Here is a 13,282-nt window from a genome sequence, read left to right on the forward strand (position 1 = left end):
TGACGTTTAACATCCACATTAGTCTGATCAATACTTAACATTTCATGTTTTTTCAGGGCCTTACTGAGACTTTATTATTTATTTCTCTTTCTTCGATCAATATTCAGGATCATATTATTCAACAGTGGTTGAAAGTAGAGATGGGTCGGTCGCGAACAAGAGCCGGCTCTTTGAAGTGAACGACGGGAGCCGGCTCGCGATCGAGAGCGATTTTTTTTATTTATTTAAATTGTCTTTTAAAGCCGCATTGGTCAACATGTGTGGCTGTGTCAGCGTCTGTGTGACGACACTGAGCAGGAGGGGGGAGGGGAGGGGTTACAGACACTCGCATTTTGTGTTTTGTGTTTTGTTTTTCACTGTACATGGTTGCACATTTTAATTTATATTCTGTTGAGTGATGTTTAGTTGATTTTGTGTTTTTTCACAAATTAAAATGGGTCTTTTTTATTTAAAATTTATTTATGTATATGTTAAGTTATGTTAAGTTTATTAATAAAGCCATATACATACTATACATATGTTATATTTTATGTTTTCATTAGTTATTCATTTTACACATAATTTGGTAATAAATTAATTTAAGTAACAAAAAATCTGAGGAGCCACTTGGGAGCCGAAAGAGCCGGCTATTTTTAGTGAGCTGAGCCAAAAAGAGCCGGCTCTCCACAAAGAGCCGGAATTCCCATCACAAGTTGAAAGTAACAGATTACATTTACTCAAGTACAGTTCTGAAGTACTTGTACTTCACTTTAGTATTTCCATGTTGTGTTAAATACTTGTACTGCAGCTCATGGACCTGACAAATGTAGCTACTGGTCACTTTCGAGCTGCTAATGGCAGATTAAAACACATTAAGTTATTAGGAATTTATACATCCATAAATATTCAAGATTATTAAGTATTACATAAAAGTAATATTTCGTTATAAAGAATCTTTTAGAGCTGTCAGTTGCAGCTCTAGAATCTTAATTTTCAGTGTCAGTGAAATGATTGAATGTTGTAATATTGGAGCTTTGAGGTGAAATGAATTCAGTCCCATTTGTGTGTCAATTCAACTGACACTGAGATGAAACAGATAAGAGCCAATCAGTGGAGGAGCAGTTGATGTTTTTACAGGAGAAATTATATAAATTTTAGTTGTTGTGCAAATGAGTAATGTGTGTTTTTCTCCACAATAGGGCTTTAGTCTGTGTCACCAAAAAGCTCAGTGCTCAATGCAGCTGATGAGAATAAATGGCTTTGTCACAAAGTAACAGAAACTTTTCTTTGACAGGGCTCAGTCAGTGGAAGTGGAATCCCCAACTTCCTGTTTTCCAATTGACCCTTCCACCTGGAGCCCACAAGAACTGGAGCGCATGGGACAAACGCTTGGTAGCTGCTGTTTATTTTTGGTCAGACTCTGAGACAAGGATCTAAAATAATTCATGTGACAATCAGGTTTATCTGTAAAGCTCGAATCCTCGTTTCCTTGAATCTTTGCAAAGTTAGCCCAACACATAGAGCCACATTTATGTGAAATGTACTGTATATGTCAGGTTGACATAATCTGGAATTATACTTTAATATGCTTTTAGAAAAGGGAGCCCAACAAAGAAAAAACATCTTGTATAAAGGATTTGATCCTCTAACAGCTTTTGATAAAAATATATGTTAAGCAGATGAAGTAGAACCTGCTATGTGTTGAAATATTGTCACTGAAATTCTACTGAAACAAAAATCAAGTGATCTTGGCGTCTAAAAACTTTATAACTGAGTCTAGCTCAGATGCCTAACTGTTGTTGCTCTGAAGTGTCTCAGCTGCTCTCTGTTCTCTCATCAAACCCACAGACCTTACACTGTGATGTCTGAGGAGCAGAATGAACACTAAGATATGGTGTGTCTGCTGTCAGCCGTCACTGCTGTGACAGGTAAACTGGTAAAGCCTGACAAGCATTTTTATCAATGTGTGAAATATGATAATCTGGGCCCTTCATTCTTGGTGAAAGAGTGTGTTATTGAGCTGTAAAAATCCTCTTATTTTATAAGGGAGCAAAGATGGAGACGCCTGTGAAGCAACAGCTGCTGGAAACTTTGCAGGATTTTGGACTTAAAGAACTGGAACTCTTCCAGTGGTACCTGCAGAATGCTGAGTTACTGGATGGTTTCCCTGCCATCAAAAGGTGTGAGCTGGAGAATGCAGGCAGACCGAAAACAGTGGATTTGATGGTCAGCATGTACACCACTGAAAATGCTATGCGGGTGGCAAAGTTGATTTTACAGAAGATCAAAAGGAATGAAGGTAAGGACAGGTATAGGAAAAGAAAAGATATACATGGCACATTATGGAGAAACAAAAGTGTGACATAGATTTACACATACCTGAAATGTATTTAAAGCACAAGCTATTTAACATCTTGATGTCTGAGGACAAATGCTTTTTATTTATTATTCCCAACATTCTCTTGCCACGCAGGTATGATGGAAATAGAAAATGCATCTTTTTTTTCTTTTTTTTTACAGAGAACTATTCATTATTTAAGATTCACTTTCCTCCAACAGAAACACAGTCACAAGTCCGGGCAGCTTCTGCAGCAGGTAAAGTTAAACAGGTTTTCATCATCCCCCTCCCTTATTCTAACCAGGTGGCAAGCGTTTCTTAAAGGTGTAATGTGTAAGATCATGCAACTTGCTGTACCTCCATAGGGGGCAACATTTCACCTCTTCTCCCTTGTCAAGTTAATCATGTTGTTGTTTTCCCCATGTTCCTTATAATTTATTATCTATATGTGCATTCATTGTTGATAGTTACATTTGTTGATAGCACTGAAAAAAATGATGAGTACTTGCAGTACAAACAGTATGTTTTTATTTATCTATAAAAAATATGAAGGTAAGGGGGTACTGCATGACTCATGGGTGTCAGCAGCATGAGGAAGGGATGATGACATCATCACAAAGGCAGAATCAGAAAATAAGGTTTATTGCGAGGTAGGTTTTTACTTACAAGGTATTTGGCTTGGTGTTTGATGCAGTATCCAATAAACATATTAACAGGAAATAGCAATAAAAAGATAAAGTACTGCAACAGCCTAAAAGATAAATATACATAGATACAGTTATTGAAAAAATAAAACTGAAAAAAAAACTACAAAAGTGTTGACAAAACTTTTGCTGAGCGAGATGTGCCAAAGATCACAGTATAGACAATAGGTGTTACTGGTTTGTGGTTGTTGATTATTGATGAGGCCAGACGCAGAAGAAAAGGCAGGTGCTGGTCCATCACTGGAAATGACTGGACTGGAATTCTGGTCCTGATACAGACAAACATGTGATAGGGCAATTAGTTTAGATCATACACGTTCTTTACATTCAAACATATTAGGTCTGCTGTGTGTGTATAATAAATAGGATAGATAGGCAGTGGATCCTGAGCCCGCTGGTTCTGGATCAAACAGTCTCTTTTTCTTGTAAAAAAGTTACTGATGCGTCTATCTGGACAACAGCCGCAGGAACAGGCTAAATCCTGCTACATTGCTAAAACGTCTGTCGACATCATCATTCATACATTTATGCCACTTGAAGTGTTCGTCAGTACGGTTTGTCATTTGCACTAATGATACTTTAGGCTACAGACCAACATTAGACGTTACTCACCTGTCTAACAGAAAAGTTGCAGCTCGGCATCACCCGCATCTCTTTACTCGCCCTGAGCTGTCTCCCGCGGTGGGAAGACACACCAGCATTCACCCGTGTTTTGCTTCTTTGCCGTTGAACGTGTTTTCCTGTCGGAGCGATTCTTCGCGATGGAAATAAATATCGTTTTCTAGGCACTACAGACATCTCTACGTTTCTGTGTTTCTCATCGGCAGCTTTTTTTTTTTCTCGGGAGCTGTAGAGTTACTTCAAACTCTGGAGGAAGCTCTTCTTCTTCGTGGGACTGAGGGCAGACTAGACGCTACACTGAATCATACAGCATCTAGTGTTTATAGGTGGTATTACAGCATGGTCCGGGACACGGCTAGTTGGTTAGCATGCTCATTTCAGTAGATATCTCTGAAATACAATAGGTGGTGGTCTTGGTCATGACATCATCACTGTGGCTCCTTCGCATACTATTGATGGTGTTAGGTCATTTTTTGAACATTTTAAACTAAGATTCTGGCCCGATCTGGCCAGATCTTAAACATTGCACCTTTAAGTCCAGTTTAGTAAAAAGCTTAGCACCTTGTAATAGTTCAAAAGCAGAGGAAATTAAAGGGAGAGGGTACCTGTTGTCATTGAGTCCACGGTAGCTGAGTCAGGACGGCAGGGTCCTGACTTTCTTCTTCCAGAAGAAGAAGTCAACACTGGCAGAAGAAGAGGAAGGCCAGATGATACCAGCAGCCAAAGACTCCTCCACATATTTTGTCATAGCCTTGGTTTCAGGAGATGACAAGGAACAGAGTCCTCCCTTAGGAGGGTTACATGCCTGGCTGAAGATTATGGTGCAGTCATAGGGCCATTGTGGAGGCAAAGAGGAACCACTGGTTTTGCTGAATACCTCTTTCAGGTTGTGGTAACAGGCCACCTTCGAGAGGTCTGGAAACTCTGGATTGGATGGAGTGGTCATAGTGTCATCTGAGTGTCATATTCAGATTTAACTGAGACATAGACAACTATAGTGAAAGTTGTCAGTTTTATGTGATGTTGCTGGTGTGATGTAAATATGACTATCAACGGGTCTTTTCTCTGTCTATTTTTGCGGTGAAAAAGTATGTGAGAGGGCAAATCTGTAGGCCACATGACACAGTCGCGAGCCATGAAAAATACCTAAGCCAGGCCACCTCAGTCCACCTCCTGGCCACCTCCTGGCTGGGAGCCATGTGCTGGAAGCTCTGGGTGAAAGTCTGGGAGAACTGGCAACAGGGAATCATACACGGGAGCTCTCCAGCTCCACTCTGTTGTGGCCCATGCCTCTGCTCTGCTGGTCAGGTTGGAAATGATGTAGGTAAACAAATACTAGAGACATTAGGGAAGAAGACAAAAAGGACTTAACTGGACTGACGAGTTGTGACACTAGCCACTTGAAATTTCATTATGGCTGCCATTTCAGGCATAGGGAGCACACGTTTTACCACAGAATTTTACCCAGTTGAATTACACTATTGTCAACTGATTTACACCCTTTGACATTTCAAACGTACATGCTTAAAACACTTTGCCTTAAAACTTGGACTTTAGTTATCTCTATGTGTGCTTTGTCAAAGATGATGTAAGCTAACTAACTTGCTAGTAGTTGGACTGTCATGTTAAGTTTCCTGGAAATTCATTTGACTTTTTTCTCAGAACCAACCATACTAAATATAATGGACTAGCACATACAATAGGCATGACCTATCACCTAACACTGTCACATTCACAGAGCAAATAGTTGATGATGTTAGGCAATATTTACCTAAGACAAACCGTTCTTCATGTCATTTGCAACATAATTGCCAAAAGAGAAACATCCTAATATCTTAATACTAAAGAATAAAGCATTGGTGGAAGTGGCTGGGGAGAGGGCTGTCTGGACCTCTTTGCTGAGGCTGCTGGATAAGCGGGAGACGACGAAATGAAAAAAAAAAACAATGTTCACATTTAAAACATGGTAAAAAAATATATATATTTTTAAATGCAAAAATCAACATTAAGTCATGAGTTTATTTTGAGTTTGCTGATATTTTTGTTAAAATGTAGTCTCCTGCAAGTTTCATTTTTTACAGTGAACTATCATTAAAATGTATGATTCCACACCTAGATCATTCGTATGGAAAAATTGTAGGTGAAATTATCGCAACAAATGACATTGACTTGAATTCTTGAGTGGCTAACTTGTTTTACTAATACCCAAGGAAGATTTGTGCCAAATTTAGTACTTGTATCCACATTTGAAATGCCTGCAATATGCATATCTGATGTGCTTTTTTACTGTTGTCTTATCTGTTTTTTATTGATTCAGAGGCTCTTCAGAAATGCCAGCCTAAAGTCAAATCTAAGCTAAAGAAGAAGTTCCAGTGTGTGTTTGAGGGGATCGCTAAAGCAGGAAACCCAACCCTTCTGAATCAGATCTACACAGAGCTCTACATCACAGAGGGAGGGACTGGAGAGGTCAATTATGAACATGAGGTCAGACAGATTGAAACAGCATCCAGGAAACCAGTCAGACCAGAAACAACCATCAGACGAGAAGACATCTTTAAAGTCTTACCTGGAACAGATGAACCAGTCAGAACAGTGATGACAAAGGGAGTGGCTGGCATTGGGAAAACAGTCTTAACACAGAAGTTCACTCTGGACTGGGCTGAAGACAAAGCCAACCAAGACATACAGTTCACATTTCCATTTGCTTTCAGAGAGCTGAATGTCCTGAAAGAGAAAAAGTTCAGCTTGGTGGAACTTGTTCATCACTTCTTTACTGATACCAAAGAAGCAGGAATCTGCAGGTTTGATCAGTTCCAGGTTGTGTTCATTTTAGATGGTCTGGATGAGTGTAGACCTCCTCTGGACTTTCACAACACTGAGATCCTGACTGATGTTACAGAGTCCACCTCAGTGGATGTGCTGCTGACTAACCTCATCAGGGGGAACCTGCTTCCCTCTGCTCGCCTCTGGATAACCACACGACCTGCAGCAGCCAATCAGATCCCTCCTGAGTGTGTTGGCATGGTGACAGAGGTCAGAGGGTTCACTGACCCACAGAAGGAGGAGTACTTCAGTAAGAGATTCGAAGCTGTGCAGGCCAGCAGGATCATCTCCCACATCAAGACATCACAAAGCCTCCACATCATGTGCCACATCCCAGTTTTTTGCTGGATCACTGCTACAGTTCTGGAGGATGTGTTGAAGACCAGAAAGGGAGGAGAGTTGCCCAAGACCCTGACTCAGATGTACATCCACTTCCTGGTGGTTCAGTCCAAACTGAAGAATGTCAAGTATGATGGACGATCTGAGACGGATCCACACTGGAGTCCAGAGACCAGGAAGATGATTGAGTCTCTGGGGAAACTGGCTTTTGAGCAGCTGCAGAAAGGAAACCTAAACTTTGATCAATCAGACCTGACAGAGTGTGGCATCGATATCAGAGCAGCCTCAGTGTACTCAGGAGTGTTCACACAGATCTTTCAAGAGGAGAGTGGGCTGTACCAAGACAAGGTGTTCTGCTTTGTCCATCTGAGTGTTCAGGAGTTTCTGGCTGCTCTTCATGTCCATCTGACCTTCATCACCTCTGGAGTCAATCTGCTGTCAGAAGAAACATCAATCTCATGTTGGTCTAAACTGTTTGGAGACAAATCCAAACTCTTCTACCAGAGAGCTGTGGACGAGACCTTACAGAGTCCAAATGGACACCTGGACTTGTTCCTCCGCTTCCTCATGGGTTTTTCACTGCAGAAAAATCAGACTCTTCTACGAGGCCTGCTGACACAGACAGGAAGTAGCTCAAAAATAAACCAGGTAACAGTCCAGTACATCAAGAAGATGATCAAAGAGACTGCCTCTGCAGAGAAAAGCATCAACCTGTTTCACTGTCTGAATGAACTGAATGATCGTTCTCTAGAGAAGGAGATCCAACAGTACCTGAGATCAGGACATCTCTCCACAAATGAATTGTCTCCTGCTCAATGGTCAGCTCTGGTCTTCATTTTATTGTCATCAGACAAAGATCTGGACGTGTTTGACCTGAGGAAATACTCTGCTTCAGAGCAGGCTCTTCTGAGGCTGCTGCCAGTGGTCAAAGCTTCTAACAAAGCTCTGTAAGTGTATAGATAGTTGGATTTATTCATCATCATATAAAGACACTTCTATCTTTTTAACAGTAGAGATAAGAAATTCCTCTCTTCTTTAATTCCTTATTGTCATCTCTTCAGACTGAATGGCTGTAACCTCTCAGAGAGAAGCTGTGAAGCTCTGGCCTCAGTCCTCAGCTCCCAGTCCTCTAGTCTGAGAGCCCTAGACCTGAGTAACAACAAGCTGAAGGACTCGGGCATCAATCTGCTGTCTGCCGGACTGAAGAGCCCGCATTGTTCAGTGGAAACTCTCAGGTCAGACCTTGTTTTAAATGACTGCAGTTCTAACAGCCTTTAAAGGAGACAGTCCAGGTTTTTAAATGAGCAACAGCATCTAAGAAGCACTGTTGTCCAGCAGTGCTGTGAGAGACCAATATATCCGGGGTAGATAAGTTGCCTTTCTTGGGGAGACAATCAATTCCGGCAGAGAAATGGATAGATGGATGATATTTTCTGTATGACAAGAGATTTCAAAATACATAGACAAAATAAGTGCAATTACTTATTAACTTTAAGGGTCAGCACTAACATTAATAAAAAATAAAGCATATCAAGCAGACATTACCTCAATTTACTTCCTTTATGCCTCCACCATTTTTACTTTTAGGGTATTAAACATTAATCTAGTGCAATTTCATACAAGTAAACATTCAAAACCCATGCAAACCAAATAACTGCTGTAAAGTTAACCAAATAAAATAACTTTAGTTTTGAAAGTCCATCCTTGGTTCTCTTTGTTCTCATCTGTGGGGTTATATAACTTCCTGGGTGTGGTTAGTAAGACGACAGATGATTTCAGGTAAGGCAGGGTATTAAACTTATGATTGAACAACTACTTTATCACATGTTTTAGCTTCTCCTCTCAAGATAAACCCAGACACTGAACAGGATTTTAATGAATCAGTGTCTGAATGATCAGCTGCCCTGTATTTTGCTGAGAGCTGTAGAGCAAACTGAGATTTTGTTCCTGTTAACACTTGTTAAATGTTATTTATCCTATTGTTGATTTTTTCATTGTCAGACTGTCCGGCTGTAACCTCTTAGAGAGAAGCTGTGAAGCTCTGGCCTCAGTTCTCAGCTCCCAGTCCTCTATATTGACAGAAGTGGACCTGAGTGACAACAACCTGCAGGATCCAGGAGTGGACCTGCTGTGTCCTGGACTGAAGAGTCAACACTGTACACTGGAAATTCTCATGTGAGATCAAGTTACTGTTTCTTTGAAATGACCGAGGCTCAGGTTAATGTGGACAGGTGCAGATTTCTGAGTGTTTAATTTTTTGGCTCAGTTTTAAAATGCAGTTTGTTGTGAGCTGCAGAGCAACCTGAGATTTTTGTTTCTTTTAACACACGTTATTTGTCCTCTTGTCCATTATTGTCTCTTCAGTCTAAGTGGTTGTAACCTCTCAGATAGAAGCTGTGAAGCTCTGTCCTCAGTTCTCAGCTCCCCGTCCTCTAGTCTGCGAGATCTGGACCTGAGTAACAACAAGCTGCAGAATTCAGGGGTGAAGCTCCTGTTTGCTGCACTGGAGAGTCCTCTCTGTACACTGGAAACTCTCAGGTCAGGATTCATAAACCTGTTTAACTGATGACCAACAGCAGTGCTTTCTAGACTCAAAATTACTTTCTGTGGGTATTTTTTCATAATTTTCTATTGTTTTGTTTTTTATTTTTATCATTTAATTCCTTTGATGTTCAGGATATTTTCCTGAATTTAGTTGTAAGTGGTCAGTTTATGAGAGTCATGTAATGTCCATGTTTGCATGCTGAAAGGGAATGTGCTGGTCTGACCCCCCTCCACTTTTCAGGGTGAAGCCTGTTGGAGTCCATTGGTCGAGAAAAGGTCTGAGGAAGTGTAAGTGTATTTTTAATTTGATTTATGAAAACAAAGCAGCACATTCAACCATCTGCAAACTGTCACATCACTCATTCAGATCACTGATGTCATGAGTCAATTTAGGGGACTCATTCATCCCCCGCAAAGTCTTTTTCCTCTGCTTTTGAGAACCCTGCTTGGGGGCAGTAGATAACATGTATTTTATGTTGAAGGTGATATACTGATGCACAGGTGGGTGCCAGTGTCAGGTATAGCAGGTGAGGACTGGGGTGCAGTTTACCAAATCCTGGTTCCTAGTGGTTGTCAGCAACACGTGCTTGAGTTGGCACTTGGGCACCCATGGTCTGGTCATTTGAGGGTCACTAAAACATACAACCACATCCTCAGGCATTTCTTTTGGCCTGGGAAGAAGGCTGATGTGGTGCGCCTTTGTAAAACCTGCTGCACATGTCAAATGGTGGGCAAACCTAACCAAGTTGTGTCCCCAGCACTTATGCGTCCCATCGCAGCTGTCTGTGAGCCATTTGAACATGTCATAGTGGACTGTGTAGGTCTGTTGCCATGCACAAAGACTGGTAACCAATTTTTGTCAACTGTCATGTGTGTTGCAACTCAATTCCCTTTGGTGATTTCCCTGAATAAAATCACGGTCATTATTAAAGCTTTGGCCAAGCTCTTTATTACTTTTGGGCTTCCAAAAAGTACAGACGGATCAAGGAACTAATTTCCTCTCAAAAGCCTTCAACCAGATGATGTAAGCTTTGGGTGTTCATAATGTAGTGTCCGGTGCTTACAACCCAGAGTTGCAGGGTGCGGTTAAACGCTGTTATCAGACTTTGAAGTCGATGCTATGACACAAGGAAAGACTGGGATGAGGGTGTGCCTTTTGTTCTTTTTTTACTTCTCGGTTTTGTACTTTCAAAATGTCAATGCAGTCACTGTTCCGGACTCATTTCAACTTCCTCCTATGGAGGACTGCATTGACAGTATTGGTCCTGCAGTGTTTATCACTAAACTTGACTTGTTGAAAGGGTAGTGGCAGGTTCCTCTGACTCCTAGGGCATCGGACATCTTGGCTTTTTCCTGTTTGAGCGGCTCGCTGACGCATCGCTGACGCATCGCTGACGCATGGAGAGGACTTAACCTTGTCAAGTGCAATGTTGATAAAGCTCCCGTTCATGTGGACTGATGAGTGTCAGCATAGTTTTAAGCCTGCTAAATCTCTCTGCAGTGCTCCAGTGTTGGCTGCTCCTAGCCGCTCTCTAGGCTGGAAGTTGATGCTAGTGCCTCTGGAGCCAGTGCTGTGCTGTTGGAGAAGTGTGTTTGGGATGTGCACCACCTGGCATGCTACTTCTCTGTGAAGTTTTGGCAACACAAGTTAAACTACTCTCCCATCTAGAAGGACACCCTCCCTTATTGTTTGCAAAATCTGTTTCCCATTGATCTTTTTGTATTGCCTGGTTCACTTATTTAATTTATTGTTACTTCCCTCAATCCCTGTACTTTCATAGGTAACGTAACATCATCAAACTGTCAATAACTGATCAGATGAAAGATCAATAACTGCAGCTGTATTGTGTCTTGTTCCCTTCATCAGATTCCTGCGAACTCACACTTGAAACAAACACAGCGAACACAAAGATCAAACTGTCTGACAACAACAGGAAGGTGACATATGTGGAAGAGGATCAGTCATATCCTGATCACTGTGCAAGATTTGACCACTGGCCTCAGCTGCTGTGTGCAACTGGTCTGACTGGTCGCTGTTACTGGGAGGTCGAGTGGAGAGGAAGGGTTTGTATATCAGTGAGTTACAGAGGAATCAGAAGGAAAGGAAAAAGTAAAGACGGTCTCTTTGGAGAGAACGATCTGTCTTGGAGACTGTATTGCTCTGATTGTAGTGGTTACTCTATCTGTCACAATAAGACAGAAACACAGATCTCCTCCTCTTCTGTCTCTAACAGAGTAGCAGTGTATGTGGACTGTCCTGCTGGCACTCTGTCCTTCCACAGAGTCTCATCTGACTCACTGATCCACCTCCACACCTTCAACACCACATTCACTGAACCTCTGTATCCTGGGTTTGGGTTCTGGTCGTTCGGTTCCTCAGTCTCTCTCTCTGTCTGTTGAGTGTAGTAGGGAGTGTCCCTTCCTGTTATTCACTCACACATTCACTCACACATACATTTTCAGATTAATGTATTATATGTTTATTTATAATACTCCAAGGTGTTACTGTAATGCGGTTGTTGATGATTGATGAGGCCAGACGCATAAGAAAAAGCACATGCTGGTCCATCATTGGGGATGGCTGGACTGGAATTCTGGTCCTGATACGGACAAATTGTTTAGATCATACAAGTTATGTATTTTCAAACATGTTATATCTGTTGTGTATTATAAATAGTAAGGATAGTTATGAAAATGCTAAAATAAACACAGTATGAATACTGGCATGGATATGCTGATATATACCAAATTTGAACAGTAGTAACAGTATGAATCTTATGAAATGTAAATGCAAAGAAATGAAGAGTAAACAACTAGAGGTATGATAAGAATTCAGTGTACACACTATATAACCAATAAACAATCGAGAGTAGTACAAATATGTATATACTGTAAAATACATACACCAATATAGGCAGTGGTAACTGTGGTATAAATAATACTCCAAGGTGTTACTGTTACTGAAATCTCTTCAGAAATGTAAAGGCCTATTAAACTTTCAATACTGCCTGATCTCGTAGCAATAATGTAAAGTGGTAACAATATGGTGAACCGATCGGCGTGTATTCACTTTGTCTACTGGATCCATAGAATCTCATCGGTTATAAAATAAGCCTAAAATTACTGACATAACTATCTGGGCAACAGCCGCAGTAACAGGCTAAATTCTACTAAACCGCTAAAACGTCTGTTGACAACATCAACCACATTTATGCCACTTGAAATTTTTGTCGGTACGGTTTGTTATTAGTTGCACTAATGATACTTTTTGCTAAAGACCAACATTAAATGTTACTCACAAGTCTAAAAGAAAAGTTGCAAGCTTTGCATCAAACCACATCTCTTTATTCGCGAACAGCTGTCTCCAGCGGTGGAAAGCCACATCGAGATTTTCTTGTGTTTTGCTTCTTTTCTTTGCCGTTGAACGTTTTTTAATTTTGAACTAAAACTAAAATTCTGGCCACATCTTATACATTGCATCTTTAAAGATGGAAGCTACAAATATTACAGTTTAAAAATGTTTTTTAAGATTCTGACATTTACTTGTCTTTTCACAATAAAAGCATCACTGTTTTTTATCAGTGTTTTGTCTTTCTGTGAATCTTAGGACTACTGAACTGACTCAGTTCAAACTGTAAGAAAGGATGAGTTTGTGTCACTTAGTGAGTGGCTCAATGAGTAAGAGAACCAGAGAGGACTAATGTCCAACAGTCATATACCTCTAGACTACAGAAGACTACTCTGAGGTTCGATGAGTTTTCAAAGGAAAAACCAAAAAAGACTGAAGGAAAAACCTTCTATTGTCTGACCAAATAGCTTAGTCTGTTAGAAGATAGACTAAAGTTCTGAGGATGTGGGTTCAATTCTTATGAGATTAGGAGAATCTTGAAGTCTAGTATCTATTGTAAACAGTCAAAGGCTCTAAGAAGTTCAC

The 13,282-nt window shown here is 40.7% G+C and overlaps 1 protein-coding gene across 2 annotated transcripts; it reads left to right on the forward strand.

Annotated features, from left to right (window-relative positions):
• The first annotated feature begins 1,291 nt into the window (after positions 1-1,291).
• Positions 1,292-11,841, forward strand: LOC111233297 (NACHT, LRR and PYD domains-containing protein 12-like). Of its 2 annotated transcripts, XM_022761077.1 has the most exons (10): positions 1,292-1,371; positions 1,828-1,915; positions 2,026-2,278; positions 2,539-2,574; positions 5,960-7,751; positions 7,866-8,039; positions 8,806-8,979; positions 9,169-9,342; positions 9,590-9,636; positions 11,216-11,841. In XM_022761077.1, the coding sequence occupies exons 2-10, from the start codon at positions 1,871-1,873 to the stop codon at positions 11,746-11,748; spliced, it is 3,228 nt and encodes a 1,075-aa protein (XP_022616798.1). In that variant the 5' UTR covers positions 1,292-1,371; positions 1,828-1,870; the 3' UTR covers positions 11,749-11,841. The 2 variants fall into 2 exon arrangements, with proteins under 2 accessions (XP_022616798.1, XP_022616807.1); XM_022761086.1 differs by lacking the exon at positions 1,292-1,371 and having other exon boundaries at positions 1,827-1,907.
• Positions 11,842-13,282: the final 1,441 nt, after the last annotated feature.

The sequence above is a fragment of the Seriola dumerili genome, unplaced genomic scaffold, assembly GCF_002260705.1.
Source record: "Seriola dumerili isolate Sdu_G_001 unplaced genomic scaffold, Sdu_1.0 BDQW01000018.1, whole genome shotgun sequence".
NCBI lineage: Eukaryota > Metazoa > Chordata > Actinopteri > Carangiformes > Carangidae > Seriola > Seriola dumerili.